Source organism: Petromyzon marinus, chromosome 23 (genome assembly GCF_048934315.1).
Source record: "Petromyzon marinus isolate PM22_M1 ecotype Great Lakes invasive population chromosome 23, UKy_Petmar_22M1.pri1.0, whole genome shotgun sequence".
Lineage (NCBI taxonomy): Eukaryota > Metazoa > Chordata > Hyperoartia > Petromyzontiformes > Petromyzontidae > Petromyzon > Petromyzon marinus.
The window spans coordinates 960,355-974,231 of record NC_133689.1 but is presented as its reverse complement, the minus strand read 5'-3'; the positions used below and the strand labels follow the sequence as shown (position 1 = coordinate 974,231).

Here is a 13,877-nt window from a genome sequence, read left to right as displayed (position 1 = left end):
ACAATACGTGTGATTATACCGTCAGCGCTATTCGTGTTTTTCAGAGTAACATTTCGTCTCGTGACAAGCAAATGGCATCGTTGAAATTGGCCCCTTTGAAATACCACGGGCGACTGAATGAACCGGAGTCGCCCCCCTTCCCCACCCCCCCCCCAGCTTTAAGAAGGAGCCGCTATGATGGCCACATGCTCACCTCCCGTCAGTCACGCGCACAACACGCTCATCGCAACACCGTCGTATCGAGAACGTTGATCCTCCTCCCACGTGGAACAATAGCCTCTCTCGTGCGACCACGATCGCTCGAAGGCTGGAGTAGGCACGCGACGAGCAAACAAAGCCATCGTGAGAGGCATACTTCATGCGGTGTGCCGGATACTGAAATATATTCCAGCAGAATGTTTAAATCGTGGTTGACGAGCACATAAAATGGCTATGACACAAAAGCCATAGATTCCCCCAACTGCCGTGAAAGACTGTTGGGGGAAAGCGCCATGAGTGGGAATCTACGAAGGCTGACACGGTGCACGAGGAGGTTGTGTCGCCAGAACCATGCCTGGCCACCTTTGTTTCCCCAGTGCTGATGTTTGCTCATGGCACCAGGCGGTTGTTTATATATTCTAGATTTATATGTTTATATGTTTTGGCTGCAACCAGGTTTCTATGGTGTAACCAGGTCCACATCCAAAACGAGTATTTATTGCCCAGTCGATTTTCCCTGTTCCAAAATACTAAAATACAAGTCAACATAGCGGAGGCCCACGACCAGTTTGGATAATCGCCAACAATGATTAGCCGTGGCAGAGAATAAGACCGACTAACTAACCATTACACGAGCGCATAAACATTCACATGTATTGAGGTGAGTGGAGGAGGTGTGCATGAACGATAAGCATGCAGTGGGCATGACTATGTATGGGCGTAAAAACACGGCGTCAAATCTCAACCCCCAGTGATTTCACGAAATTGTCTAACAATTCAGGGTCATGATTCCATCCAAGAGTCGATGCCCTTCTGCTTGATTTCTACTGTCTCTTGTTTGCACTGCTTCGTATCTCTTCTGTCTCATCCCCACAATTCTGATGACCGCATTACGCTAAATACGTTTGCATACACAACCTCTGCACAGGTCACAAACAAGCAATTCTTCCCATTCACAAACTGGACATGTGTACCAAGGGCACAATAACCGCCTGGACTCTGTTCTAATCCACCCAGCGTCACTTGCCTGCTATACGGGGGGGTGGTGGTGGGGGTTCTGGGTGTAGCTATCGGGATTTTAAACAATTCATCAAAAAAAAGAAATTCAATCATATCAACAACACACGTAAATATATGTAGTGACGTATATTGAGTCACTACGGCGTTTAGCGCCAGCTACTGAGAGAAGAGTGCAACTGTGCGTGTTAGAGCCTCTCTCTGGCACCACAGTAGGCATGGCATGGAAGGGGGCCCTAGGGGGCATGGTTCTGGTGACAGTCAGAGAGAGGGCAGTTGAGGACGTGACAGTCTGGGTGAACCCGAGAGGGCACGTGACCAGGACAGGATAATGAGGAGGGCCAGAAGGTAGCGAGAGGGACACGTAATATATTGCCCAGAACCTTCTGGTAGGATCTAGAAGGGGGTGTGGCCGAGGGCGGAGCCAGGCCATGCTCAGGGGCATAAAAGGGAAGTCCCGAGAGCCGATCGAGGCTGTCTGTTGGAATGGAACTCATCGGTGCTGCGTCTCTTCGATCCTCGGTCTTCGGTCTTTACGCTCGGCATCGTGGGTCAGGCAGTGCGTTACTGACTGACCCGGTTATGTAGTTACCCCGTTGTGGTCTAGTTAACCAGTGTACGTTTATGTAGTTACCCTGTTTGGGTGCGAGAACAAACGTGTTGCCTCCAAGTTAAAGTGTGTGCCACCGTGGAACCCACTATATATATACAAGGAAAGTTGATTGCTTATTACAGTGAGGGAAAAAAATATTTGATCCCCTGCCGATTTTGTACATTTGCCCACTGACAAAGAAATGATCAGTCTATATTTTAATGGTAGGATTATTTGAACTGAGAGACAGAATAGCAAAAAGAAAATCCAGAAAAACGCATGTCAAAAATGTTATAAATTGATTTGCATTTTAATGAGGGAAATAAGTGTTTGCCTGTCAATCAGAAAGATTTCTGGCTCCCAGGTGTCTTTAATACAGGTAACGAGTTGAGATTAGGAGCACACTCTTAAAGGGAGTGCTCCTGATCTCAGCTTGTTACCTGTATAAAAGACACCTTTCCACAGAAGCAATCAATCAATCAGATTCCAAACTCTCCACCATGGCCAGGACCAAAGAACTCTCCAAGAATGTCAGGGACAAGATTGTAGACTTACACAAGGCTGGAATGGGCTACAAGACCATTGCCAAGCAGCTTGGTGAGAAAGTGACAACAGTTGGTGCGATTATTCGCAAATGGAAGAAACACAAAATAATTGTCAATCTCCCTCGGCCTGGGGCTCCGTGCAAGATCTCACCTCGTGGAGTTGCAATGATCATGAGAACGGTGAGAAATCAGCCCAGAACTACACGGGAGGATCTTGTCAATGATCTCAAGGCAGCTGGGACCATAGTCACCAAGAAAACAATTGGTAACACACTACGTCGTGAAGGACTGAAATCCTGCAGCGCCCACAAGGTCCCCCTGCTCAAGAAAGCACATATACATGCCCGTCTGAAGTTTGCCAATGAACATCTGAATGATTCAGAGGACAACTGGGTGAAAGTGTTGTGGTCAGATGAGACCAAAATGGAGCTCTTTGGCATCAACTCAACTCGCCGTGTTTGGAGGAGGAGGAATGCTGCCTATGACCCCAAGAACAACATCCCCACCATAAAACATGGAGGTGGAAACATTATGCTTTGGGGGTGTTTTTCTGATAAGGGGACAGGACAACTTCACCGCATCAAAGGAAGGATGGACTGGGCCATGTACCGTCAAATCTTGGGTGAGAACCTCCTTCCCTCAGCCAGGGCATTGAAAATGGGTCGTGGATGAGTATTTCAGCATGACAATGACCCAAAACCTACGGCCAAGGCAACAAAGGAGTGGCTCAAGAAGAAGCACATTAAGGTCCTGGAGTGGCCTAGCCAGTCTCCAGACCTTAATCCCATAGAATATCTGTGGAGGGAGCTGAAGGTTCGAGTTGCCAAACGTCAGCCTCGAAACCTTAATTACTTGGAGAAGCTCTACAAAGAGGATTGGGACAATATCCCTCCTGAGATGTGTGCAAACCTGGTGGCCAACTACAAGAAACGTCTAACCTCTGTGATTGCCAACAAGGGTTTTGCCACCAAGTACTAAGTCATGTTTTGCAGAGGGGTCAAATACTTATTTCCCTCATTAAAATGCAAATCAATTTATAACATTTTTGACATGCGTCTTTCTGGATTTTTTGCTGTTATTCTGTCTCTCACTGTTCAAATAAACCTACCATTAAAATTATAGACTGATCATTTCTTTGTCAGTGGGCAAACGTACAAAATCAGCAGGGGATCAAATACTTTTTTTCCTTCACTGTATGCCGTGCAATTATACCTTGGTCCCTTGCCATGGTGGTAATATGCACCAAAGTTGGCCGTACTTAAATAATGAAGACAATCAGCATGGTGCAATGGGGATGTCGTCAGCTTTTTGACGTCTACCATCTCGAGCGGCGCGCTCCTCCGAAATCAGCGCTCGCAGCTGACAAGGCAACTTCGCGCAATTGTCTGCTCTTTCGCACAGCCTATGGCAGCCTCCACACTCGTTAGGGGCCTGGCCTCTGCAGACAATGCCCTCGGAGATGCTGCTCTTAACGACAGCAACAACGACGATGACAAAAGAGGGTTTAAAAGTTGCGAATTTTGCTCACCTGCTAACGCCTTCACTCCCTTACTCACTTCCTCAACGATTCACTTACTTATAACATCACTCAGTGAGTGAAGGTGTCCTAACGCTCACTCACGCTGCTCTTATCTCTCCTGGTGGGTGGGTGAGTGACTGGGTGGGTGAATGAGTGATTGAGTGATTCGACTGAGTGAGTGGCTGAGTGAGTGAACAGCTGAGTGAGTGGGCGAGTCAACGTATGGGATAGCGATTGGGTGGATGGGCGAGTCGGAGAGTGAGCCAGTGATTAGAGTGTGCATGAGTGGGTAAGTTAGCGAGTGGTTGACTAAGTGGGAGAGCAAGCGAGCAAGTGGGTGGTTGAGCGAGCGGAGAGTTGAGTGGGTGGGTGGGTGGTTGAGCGGGTGGGTGGTTGAGCGGGTGGGTGTTTGGTTGAACGGCTGGGTGGTTGAACAGGTGGATGGGTGGTTGAGCGGGTGGGTGGTTGAGCAGGCGGATCAGTGGTTGAGTGAGCGAATGGATGAGCGACTCAGAAAGTGAACAGGAAAAACAAATTGAACAAAATGATGTTTTTTTGTGCAGCCATCAGCGACCGGGCCGCAGCCACGTGCTCGCCCCACGTGCGAGCGCGTGCCGCGCTGCGTCGCTCACATTGGGTGCTGACGTTGTGCGTGTCCAGGAAGGTGCCCTGGTCGTCGATGAGGGTCAGGCTCTGGTCGCCGTAGCCGCGATCCATCGAGTTCACCATGTGCGTCATCTCCTGCCGCGTGGCGCTCACATTCTCCTTGCGCTTCTTCGCCAGTTTTCTGCGTGAAGGGGATCAGAGGCCGGTGAGCAACGGACGCGGGCAACGGGAAGAGCGCCGGCGGCGGCGTGCGGCTGGGCATGCCGCAACGCCGCGACACAGCGTCGGGTATTACAAGCGGCAGCACCGATTCGCTAGCCGAGGAACAAATAAAAGATGTGACGCCGTTCGTAACAGAGCATTATAAGTAGTGATGGAAATCACAGACGCATTGATTCCTTGTTAATATTATTGCTATTGATTGGATTAGTGTTGCTTCTTAAACTCTCGATACATGTATGAATATGCTCGTGTAAGAATCAATTGTTTTTTGATTGGCACATGTCGTATGTAATCGGGCTCGTGTCACCTCGGCAGCCACTGAAGTCGCTACCATTCACAGACTTAAATAAAATAATCGATTCTCGAACCGTGACAATCCCACAATTCGGCAGGAGTGGTGCTGAGGAGCGGAGGTGTAGTTCGTTGTATTCTACCGCTCATGATAAGTAATTAATTTATGCTCTGTTTCTGCCTTCACCTCACGAATAGCACACCAAACAAAACGGTTGTTCCTTGGAGACAAGGCCGTCACGCTACGTGGGCCAGGTTGCTTGATTATCTTACTCTGCCACGGGGTAGACATTGTGTACTAGTTTCTGTATTAAAGTGCTCATAACATGACTGGGAGACGCCTCACTATTCCAAAAGGTCTTCAACGTGACCAACATAACATTGATAAGGTCGATGCATTACACATTCATTAAAACACACTTACAAATGTAAGTTCCATCCAGGGCTGGGATGCAGCATGCTAAATTAAATTTAAAATGAGCCACAGTAGCGTGATTGTGGCCACGCAACCCAAATCATGGGCCGCACAGTAACCCATCTGTGGTCTGCGCTCCTTCAAGAGAGGAGGAGGAGGAACAGCGACATGACACGAACTCTCTCTCTCTCTCTCCACTGAAATTCTATCGTCCTTGCCAGCAGCAGCAGCAGCAGGACCTCGACATTGAGCTCCTGAACCACATCGCTGCTGCCATCGTGCGCAGGCATAGGACAGCCGGCAGTATATTTTGACACATTTGTTTCAAGTAATGACATTCTCGTATTATGTTCATTTATGGCAAAGTTTGGTCATTTCGTTGCATCTGTACTTTAATAAAAGAGCAGATGATCAAGTAAGTATTGTTCCATTAACTTACCTCATGACCATTTCCCTTTTTCAATAGAGCCTTTAAATTTGCACACATCTCGTGACAAATCACGACTTGAAAACAAACACCCCAATCAATCGCTATTCCACAAGAGGCACACGGGCGAGCTCTTCCAGCGCTGTGGGATGAGAGTGGCCACGTGCATGGTGAACGCGATGCAGTACTTCTCAGACGGAGTGAGCCCCGCCACGTGTGGCACTTCGCTTACAATATAAATAACCGTTAACTCAGGGCCTCCCGCGGTGTTCCACACACTTCTATAATTTCAACCTTCCAAAAGGTTACAAGGCAGGGGAAGCTACGGTGCGTGTAATTAGAATTTCCAACGTCTTGTACGGCACAGCTAAAGCATTTCTAAAGCATTCCAGAACATTAAAATATAAATGCTAACAAGAAAACTTTACAACGTGTCTTTTTTTCAACAATACATCCCATCTTGGCGATTGTAATTCACAATTTTATAACTTAAGGGTACCCTCAGCTCGCCCTGAATTTTTATAATATGGCTTCATTTACATTTCGCTTGCATTTTAAAACACACAGACACAGCAGCTCCCGCACCGCTTACTCTCCACTTCTTATTAAATATTGCGGCAGTGCCGGCGGAGGTAGCGCCCACAGAACCTAACTCAACGATGTCCTTCTCAATTATGCAGATGTCAGATTCTACGTGAAAAAATAGGTACGATGCCGTCTGCATCCAAAACATCCCCGCCGGCGTCTCCAGTTCGATGCAGAGGGCGCGAGACCGGGCCACAGCACCTCACCGGGCCATCACGTCCTGGCCCAGTGTTGCAGAGGTTCCCAGTTACAAGCTAGTTGAATATCACCGGGGGACGATTCAGAGCATGACTCTGCGCCGTCTGGTTTACGGTGGACGCTAGAGATCACGTGACGTCACTCGAAAAGCAGTAGGCCATGTGTGCAGGCGTCGTGGTCCGAAAATATATTTATACAAAATAAAAAAAAATACTCGCAAACTACTTAAATGGGTAAACCCACACACAAACATCGCTCACTACTGGGAAACTAAACCTGTCTGTAAAATACAGCCTTGCATAATACCAATGGCAGTGAATAGCAAAAGTGATTATAATGATTGATCGTCTCCCAGAACAGGTCCTGCCCAGAGCCCGTGCAGCTCCTCTCGGAGCCCGGGCATCATCATCATCATAACTGAATATTCACACCGTGCCTCCCACGCACTATACCTCGAGGTGACTGACAGCAGGGGACCCCCCTCCCTCACTGGCAGCTGTCCCTATGTGGCACAAGGTGAATGCAGCATTGGCCTGCAAGAGGGTATTAGTCTATTCTGGCAGCAGGGGGCCATGTCACTTACGTGACTTTTCCAAATAAAGCAATTTGAATATTTTCCTAATTTGGAAACTTTGTACCACGACGCTGGCACACGTCGGCCTGGTCTTTTTAAAAAAAATGTGAAGGAGACAGCGCAACTGTCTGATTGACAACACCTGCAAGTATTATCTAGGCTGGCCGCTAGGTTCAAACCACGAACCTCTGAAACAAGCGGCAAACGCGCTCGCTACCTGGCCACTGCTCGCGGTTGCCTGGCCCTCGTGACACCAATGCACCCTCCCCAGCTCTGCTGCTCAGCGTGTTGGCCACAATATTTTGGGAGTAGACACGAGCTGTCTAGGAGAATGTATCGTTGAGGTGGTTAATGGCTTGAAACGCTCCGATTCCGAGCCCTGAACACATTTAAGTGAGAGAGCAACCCCACAAAAAGCCATGGTCCTGCCATTAAACAGTCCCGTGAGCACAAGCCTGAGCACACTTTGCGCAGCTTGGAATAATGGTGCGTGTGTCAGTGCCTAGATGACAGCAGATGTTGGCTATTAACACACACCCAGCATTCATTAAGAATGCACCCACATAATGGGTAACCCTCTCTGAAATATATCAGCAGGCAGCACGCTGGTGTCACGTTAGCCATGCTCAGAAGTTCCGTGGTGCCAAAGTACACAGCACCTTTGCCTAGGGAATGATCTTCAACATTTCCCTGTCCATAGCCGGTCGTGAGCCTTAAATCTGCCACATCTCTGTGGGCTCAACTGGGACACATGGCGAGCCGGTAGCCCCTCCCACTGTTAGCCCCGCACACTGCTTGGGTAGCCCCACCAACTTTGTTAGCCCCACCCACGATGTTAGCTCCACACACTACACAGGTAGCTCCGTCCTTGACCCACACAGCACATGGAACACGAGGACATAATGTTTTAAACTGGGGTCAAAAATCCCGATTTTTGCTCAAGCCACAGGACAGACTTTTTCACACCCGAAATGTTCCAGCCATCTCAGTATTTTGTCCCACAAGGCACGGGGGAGAATCGTACTCTAGACTGCGGTATGCATAATTTTTTACCCTTACAGCACTGTAATGCTCATGAAATTTGGACAGAGTAACAGAATAACAGCAATAGAGACTCATCTTACTAAATGCCTTATTTCATTGGGAAATACTCTAGGATTTACGCTTTAAACTAAGATAACCAAAACTCCACAGTGAGCTGCTGTCTGGCCTGTGTGGGAACGCACGTGGGGAACCGTCAATTAATCTGTGGCCGGAAGGAGTTTTCGTGTGGCTCTCCTCTCCTTGTAGATTGCTCTGAACACCACTGTGCAATTACTCGCTCAGGTCTCAGACGGCACACGTGCGGAGACGGTGGTCTCTCACGGAGACGGTGGTGCCACTCACGGAGACAGTAGCCTCTCACGGAGACGGTGGTCTCTCACGGAGGCGGTGGCCTCTCACGGAGACGGTGGCCTCTCACGGAGACGGTGGCCTCTCACGGAGACGGTGGTCTCTCACGGAGACGGTGGCCTCTCACGGAGACAGTGGCCTCTCACGAAGACGGTGGTCTCTCACGGAGACGGTGGCCTCTCATGGAGACGGTGGTCTCTCACGGAGACGGTGGTCTCTCACGGAGACGGTGGCCTCTCACGGAGACGGTGGCCTCTCATGGAGACGGTGGCCTCTCACGAAGACGGTGGCCTCTCACGGAGACGGTGGCCTCTCACGAAGACGGTGGTCTCTCACGGAGACGGTGGCCTCTCACGGAGACGGTGGTCTCTCACGGAGACGGTGGCCTCTCACGGAGACGGTGGTCTCTCACGGAGACGGTGGCCTCTCACGGAGACGGTGGTCTCTCACGGAGACGGTGGTCTCTCACGGAGACGGTGGTCTCTCACGGAGACGGTGGCCTCTCACGGAGACGGTAGCCTCTCACGGAGACGGTGGCCTCTCACGGAGACGGTGGTCTCTCACGGAGACGGTGGTCTCTCACGGAGACGGTGGCCTCTCACGGAGACGGAGGCCTCTCACGGAGACGGTGGCCTCTCACGAAGACGGTGGTCTCTCACGGAGACGGTGGTCTCTCACGGAGACGGTGGCCTCTCACGGAGGTGGATCGTGGGGATGGGGTAATCGCCACCTCCTTAGAGACCTCGACAATGTGGAATTTATTGACGTTTCCCAGTTTCTAGATCTGCCTCTGGCCTGTCGTCCGTTAAAAGCACTCCAACGTCAAAATGCGAACGCATCCGGACATCCTGTCCAGCACGATGCAGAGCCTCGTCACTCGCCGTACAAATGGGACGACGAGCCGGGCAGGTCAGACCCCTCTCCCCCGGGACGTCACCGGGTACAGATATAATTATGATCAACTGCGGCCGCTTCTGTTGCATTCCCCAGCAAAGGATCTGCAGAGCCGCGCAAAGACTCGCGGCCGCAGAGATTACATGTCAACGGTGCGACAAGAACGCCGCACTCCGAGCACACTCGGTCTCATATTGGAAGCGAACTGTGCCGCAATGAGCCTTTCGACAGCCGCGCTAAGCCCTGCTCGGGAACAGAGAGGATTACCGTGGCTAATTAAAACAAATCGCTGCACAAATTGCACGTTTGCGGTCCAGAACGACGCTTCTGGCACGCGCGCGCCCAGTCCCCCCCACCGCCCCGACGTCAGCTGGGTAGAGGCCGCCGCTAACGTCACGTCAAGGGATCAGCTGCTACAGGTAAGCCTGAGCCAGCTGCCAGCCCGGCCCTTACCTGTGCTAGGGTAGCCTCCTGTCCTGGTTTTCCCAGTGTTCGTCTGTTGCGTAATGCTATACCACCCAAAACAAATCGTATCGATAGAGTTTTCCCCTCTTCCAATATTGTGAGATATTCCTCTTCCCATTCGTGTGCCCTGAATTTTTGTAGCTCAGGCGGTGGCAACCCTGACTGCACAGGTGCATTGCGCCCTTCAATGTTTCTTTTTTCCGACAAAGTAAAAGTAGATGCTAAATAATAAAACGAGCAACACGCACTGCGGACACGCAAGCCTTGGCTCAATAGGCAGACAGACAGCAGAAATTTAAATGTTATGCGCAGCAGCAAATCAAAACAGGGAACATAAAAACGTGAATTAGTTGGATGTGGGAGGGGGTGGTGAGCAGGGTGGATATGAGATTGTTTTTTTGTGCACTGTTACTTACAAGTAATAGGAGTAAGAATGGGAGCTCCGCCTGTGAAGGGTGAGAAAGCCATGTGAAGAGAAGCGTGAGGACATCAGCGTCAATGTCATCCGTCCACAGATGAGTAACAAAAAAAATATTCAAGCTGCATGGAATGACCGAGCAATTCGAGACGTTAACACAAATATGCGCACGTGCACGTGCTCGCCATGCCCAGAGGCGGGTGGGCGCAGGCACCCGCGCCACGAGCGCCACACGAAGGTCCCGCCACCACGCGGCCAGCGAGCGGTCACGCGTTTGTCGGCGGGTTGTTTTGTCAAGTCTCAGCAAGCCGGGTGCAGTAAAAGGGTTAAATTAGACGCTTAGCAATTGAGATGCCACAAGAGAAATTCTCATTAAAAATAAATAAAACACTGCGTATGCGTTGTTATTATAATTTAGGAACTAATGCATACACGTGCACTTTTTTAGGGTACCAATATTCCGGGTTTAATTTCAGCCGGAGCTGGCCGGGGCTCAGGTCCAGAAAATAATTCCCCGCTGCAGGTTGGGGGTTGGTGGGGTTGGAGGGTGGGGGGGCGGTGAAGTCTTAGCAGCTGGGGGCTTTGCAGGGCCCCGGAAGAATATCCCATGAGAAATTAATCCCGAGCGTGTTAGTGTTAATACGGCCGATGGCAGCATTCGCGCGGCTCTCTTAGCGGAGAGGGAGGCACTGATTACCTGCTGCAATGCTTCACTGGCCAATGTGCCGGCTTCACTGGCCAAGTCCCCCTAGGGGGATAAGTACAACGCCTCGCGGAGCAGTGTGCGGACTGCGGTGCGCGTGGTGGGTGCGGAGTGCGTCTCGTCACACCGGCCGCAGCACACGGCCCACCGCCTGGTATCGAGCACGGGACGCGCAAGCGAACTTGGCGTGTGTGCGAGTGCGCGTGTGTTTGTGTGTGCGTGCGCGTGTGTTTGTGTGTGCGTGCGCGTGTGTGTGTGTGCGTGCGCATGTGTGTGTGCGTGCGCGTGCGTCGGCGTGGTGAACGGTGGCTCAAGTGTTCGCGAACTGCGCAACGAACCCAGCGACCTGAGTTTAATTCACGCTCACGCCCTCCCCTAGGTCGACTCAGCCTCAAATGAGTACCTGCTGCGGTGTGTAAGCATCAGAATTATGGATACAAAGGCAGCCGGGCGTGGTGCTGGCCACCCACCCGTTCGTACGCCATATCGGCCTTCATAGCTGCCCGTTAACAGCACTTGCCCCAACAGTCCAAAAGGTTATACGGGGGCTCTTTGTCCTTGTGTGAGCATGGACCCAGTGGCAATGTTGTCTGCAAATTCAGGTTTGATGCCCTCCCCGGCACTGGACAGGATTCGTGAAACAAACCCAAATCAACAACTGTGATCACTCTGTGACCGATGAGGTGATGATGAGAGGATGCCAATTATTTACCCAGGGAAGCCTCACGGAGTCTCAGGACTATTTCTTTCACGTGGGTCCTCTTTACGGTTTTCCCAGGATCGTCATCTCATTTAGGAAGCTGTCAGAAAACATCTAAGTCTCATGGGAGTATTAAAAGTCCAGTTTTTTGTCGTTTGTTTAACTATACACTGCTCAAGGCAATGCATTTACATGTAGTCTTCCCCTCTTTCGGCCATGTCAGCTTTTCCTCTTCACATGATAATGGGCCAGGTTTTTTGTACCCCCGGAGGTGGTGACCCGAGTCCTGCAGAAGTCACAAAACTCAGGACGGTCCTGCTACAACGGGAGTTTGGCCAGTGAGCGTTTGCTTTGGCAACACTCAACACCGCCATCTTCTAACCACAACGCAGCCCCACACCTCCAACATTCGGCAAGCCCCGGTGCAGGTCGCCCATCCATTTGGGAACCAGGATCGACCCCGCTTAGCTTGTGAGATCCAAGGAGATCGGGCGCATTCAGGGTGACTTTGTCGAAGGCAAAGGCATGTCCACGTGAAAATTATTAATATGTTCAACGTTCCGCTTTTCCACAACAAAGAGCTTCATATCGCGCCCGTTCAGTCTGACGCGGACACCAACGCCCAGACGCTCGCCCAGTCCGCAATGCCAGATGCACTCCTGAAAAGCATCGCCTTTATGTTTACAAGGCACCATGCCATGTTATTAAACATCCCAATGAAAGACCTCGTGGTTTATAAAGCGCAAGTGCCTCTTGCACAGTGATGGCGCACACGTGACTGCGCATCAAAGGCAGCGTTCAAAGAGTACGATTGGCTTGCCACAGTCAAAGGGACTGCACTCCGAGTCTCTGTATCATATCGGCCTCTGTGTTCGTACCGACAGTCAAGGGTTTAGCGACGCTCACAGAGCTAGCTATTCTTGATGTGGAATAATGGAGGGAGGCACGCGCGGTGCCTCAAACTCACGGAGGATGATCCGGAGCGAAGCTCGCTCCCAGAAAAGTCTGGCACCGACGTTTGGAAAACATTGGGGCCCCCCCATTGCAGAAGGAAAGACCAAAGTGGCACAACAGTGTCGCCAATCGAGGCCATAAAATCTACCAGCGTAAGCAATTAACCTGTCTTCATGATATAATTAGCGAATGTTGCAAACGCATGGGCAGCTACACTCTTAAAGAGCAGTGGTGTTCATAGGCACCCATGTAAACAGCCAATGGGCATTGACACGAGTGGCTATCCACCTGAATCTCATCAGCAGACACCATGTCGTTTTTCACTCAACGTTGTCTATGCTTTTGTATCACCGTAGAACTTCTCTTATCCATGGCAATATGGGGGTCGAATATCGCAGATCCTATTACCTATGGGGTTATGCTGAAATTTACTCCACTTATCCTCAGGAAATGTCAGTTAATTGTGGATAATAGGAAAAAATCCAATTAACTCGTTCTAACCTTGAAAAATTAGCAAATTTGAGTTATGATCTAATATCCCAAAGTGCATTCTGGGAAAAAAATTAAATAACCCATGGGAAGTGGGACAAATTCGTTGAGCGACTTCTTTTATGCACCAAAAATGTGCGTATAAAATGAATCTGGTTAGTAAAGCACGATGTGAAAACCCACAGATAAAACGAAGAATAGCACTGCGGATAATGAATTTTCGGGACAATACCGCTCTCAGAGATAACAGGAGTCGCAGGTCATAGGGTCGCAGAGAGGAGGAGCTCTCCTGCGACGATTTCACTGCCCACGCAGAGGCAATGCAGGTGAGCGCATGGCACAGTCGGACGGTGCGACCGTGCCACATGCTCGGAGCACGAGGGCCACTGGCGGACCGTGTGCTTCAGCCGCCAGAGCTCCGTTCGTGTGATCTAAGATCGGCGCCCGATACCCTTGACAACAAACGCTGGCGCTGCCTCTGTGTTCGCCGGGCCTCGACAAGAATGAGAGGAAGTGCACAGGTTAAGAGCGGGGACTCGCGTCTATTAAAAGGTCCACGCGCTCTCAGTCGGCCCACGTTGTCGCAAGATAAATGCCGGTCACCCCGGGGCGGCAGGGTCACACAGTTCAAGTAATGATTCTCTGTTCCTGAGCAAACCGCCGCGCAAATAAA

The 13,877-nt window shown here is 50.5% G+C and overlaps 1 protein-coding gene across 7 annotated transcripts in view; it reads right to left on the bottom strand.

Annotated features, from left to right (window-relative positions):
* Window positions 1–13,877, bottom strand: part of LOC116945127 (receptor-type tyrosine-protein phosphatase kappa-like) — a 249,301-nt gene that overhangs the window by 100,415 nt on the left and 135,009 nt on the right. For 6 of the 7 annotated variants that reach the window (XM_032959269.2, XM_032959268.2, XM_032959279.2 and 3 more), the window contains 2 exons: window positions 10,357–10,386; window positions 4,504–4,658 (listed from right to left, as the gene is read on the bottom strand). In XM_032959269.2, the coding sequence (XP_032815160.2) occupies window positions 4,504–4,658; window positions 10,357–10,386 (185 nt within the window). The remainder of the gene's footprint in view (window positions 1–4,503; window positions 4,659–10,356; window positions 10,387–13,877) is intronic. The other variant, XM_032959272.2, reaches the window with a different exon arrangement.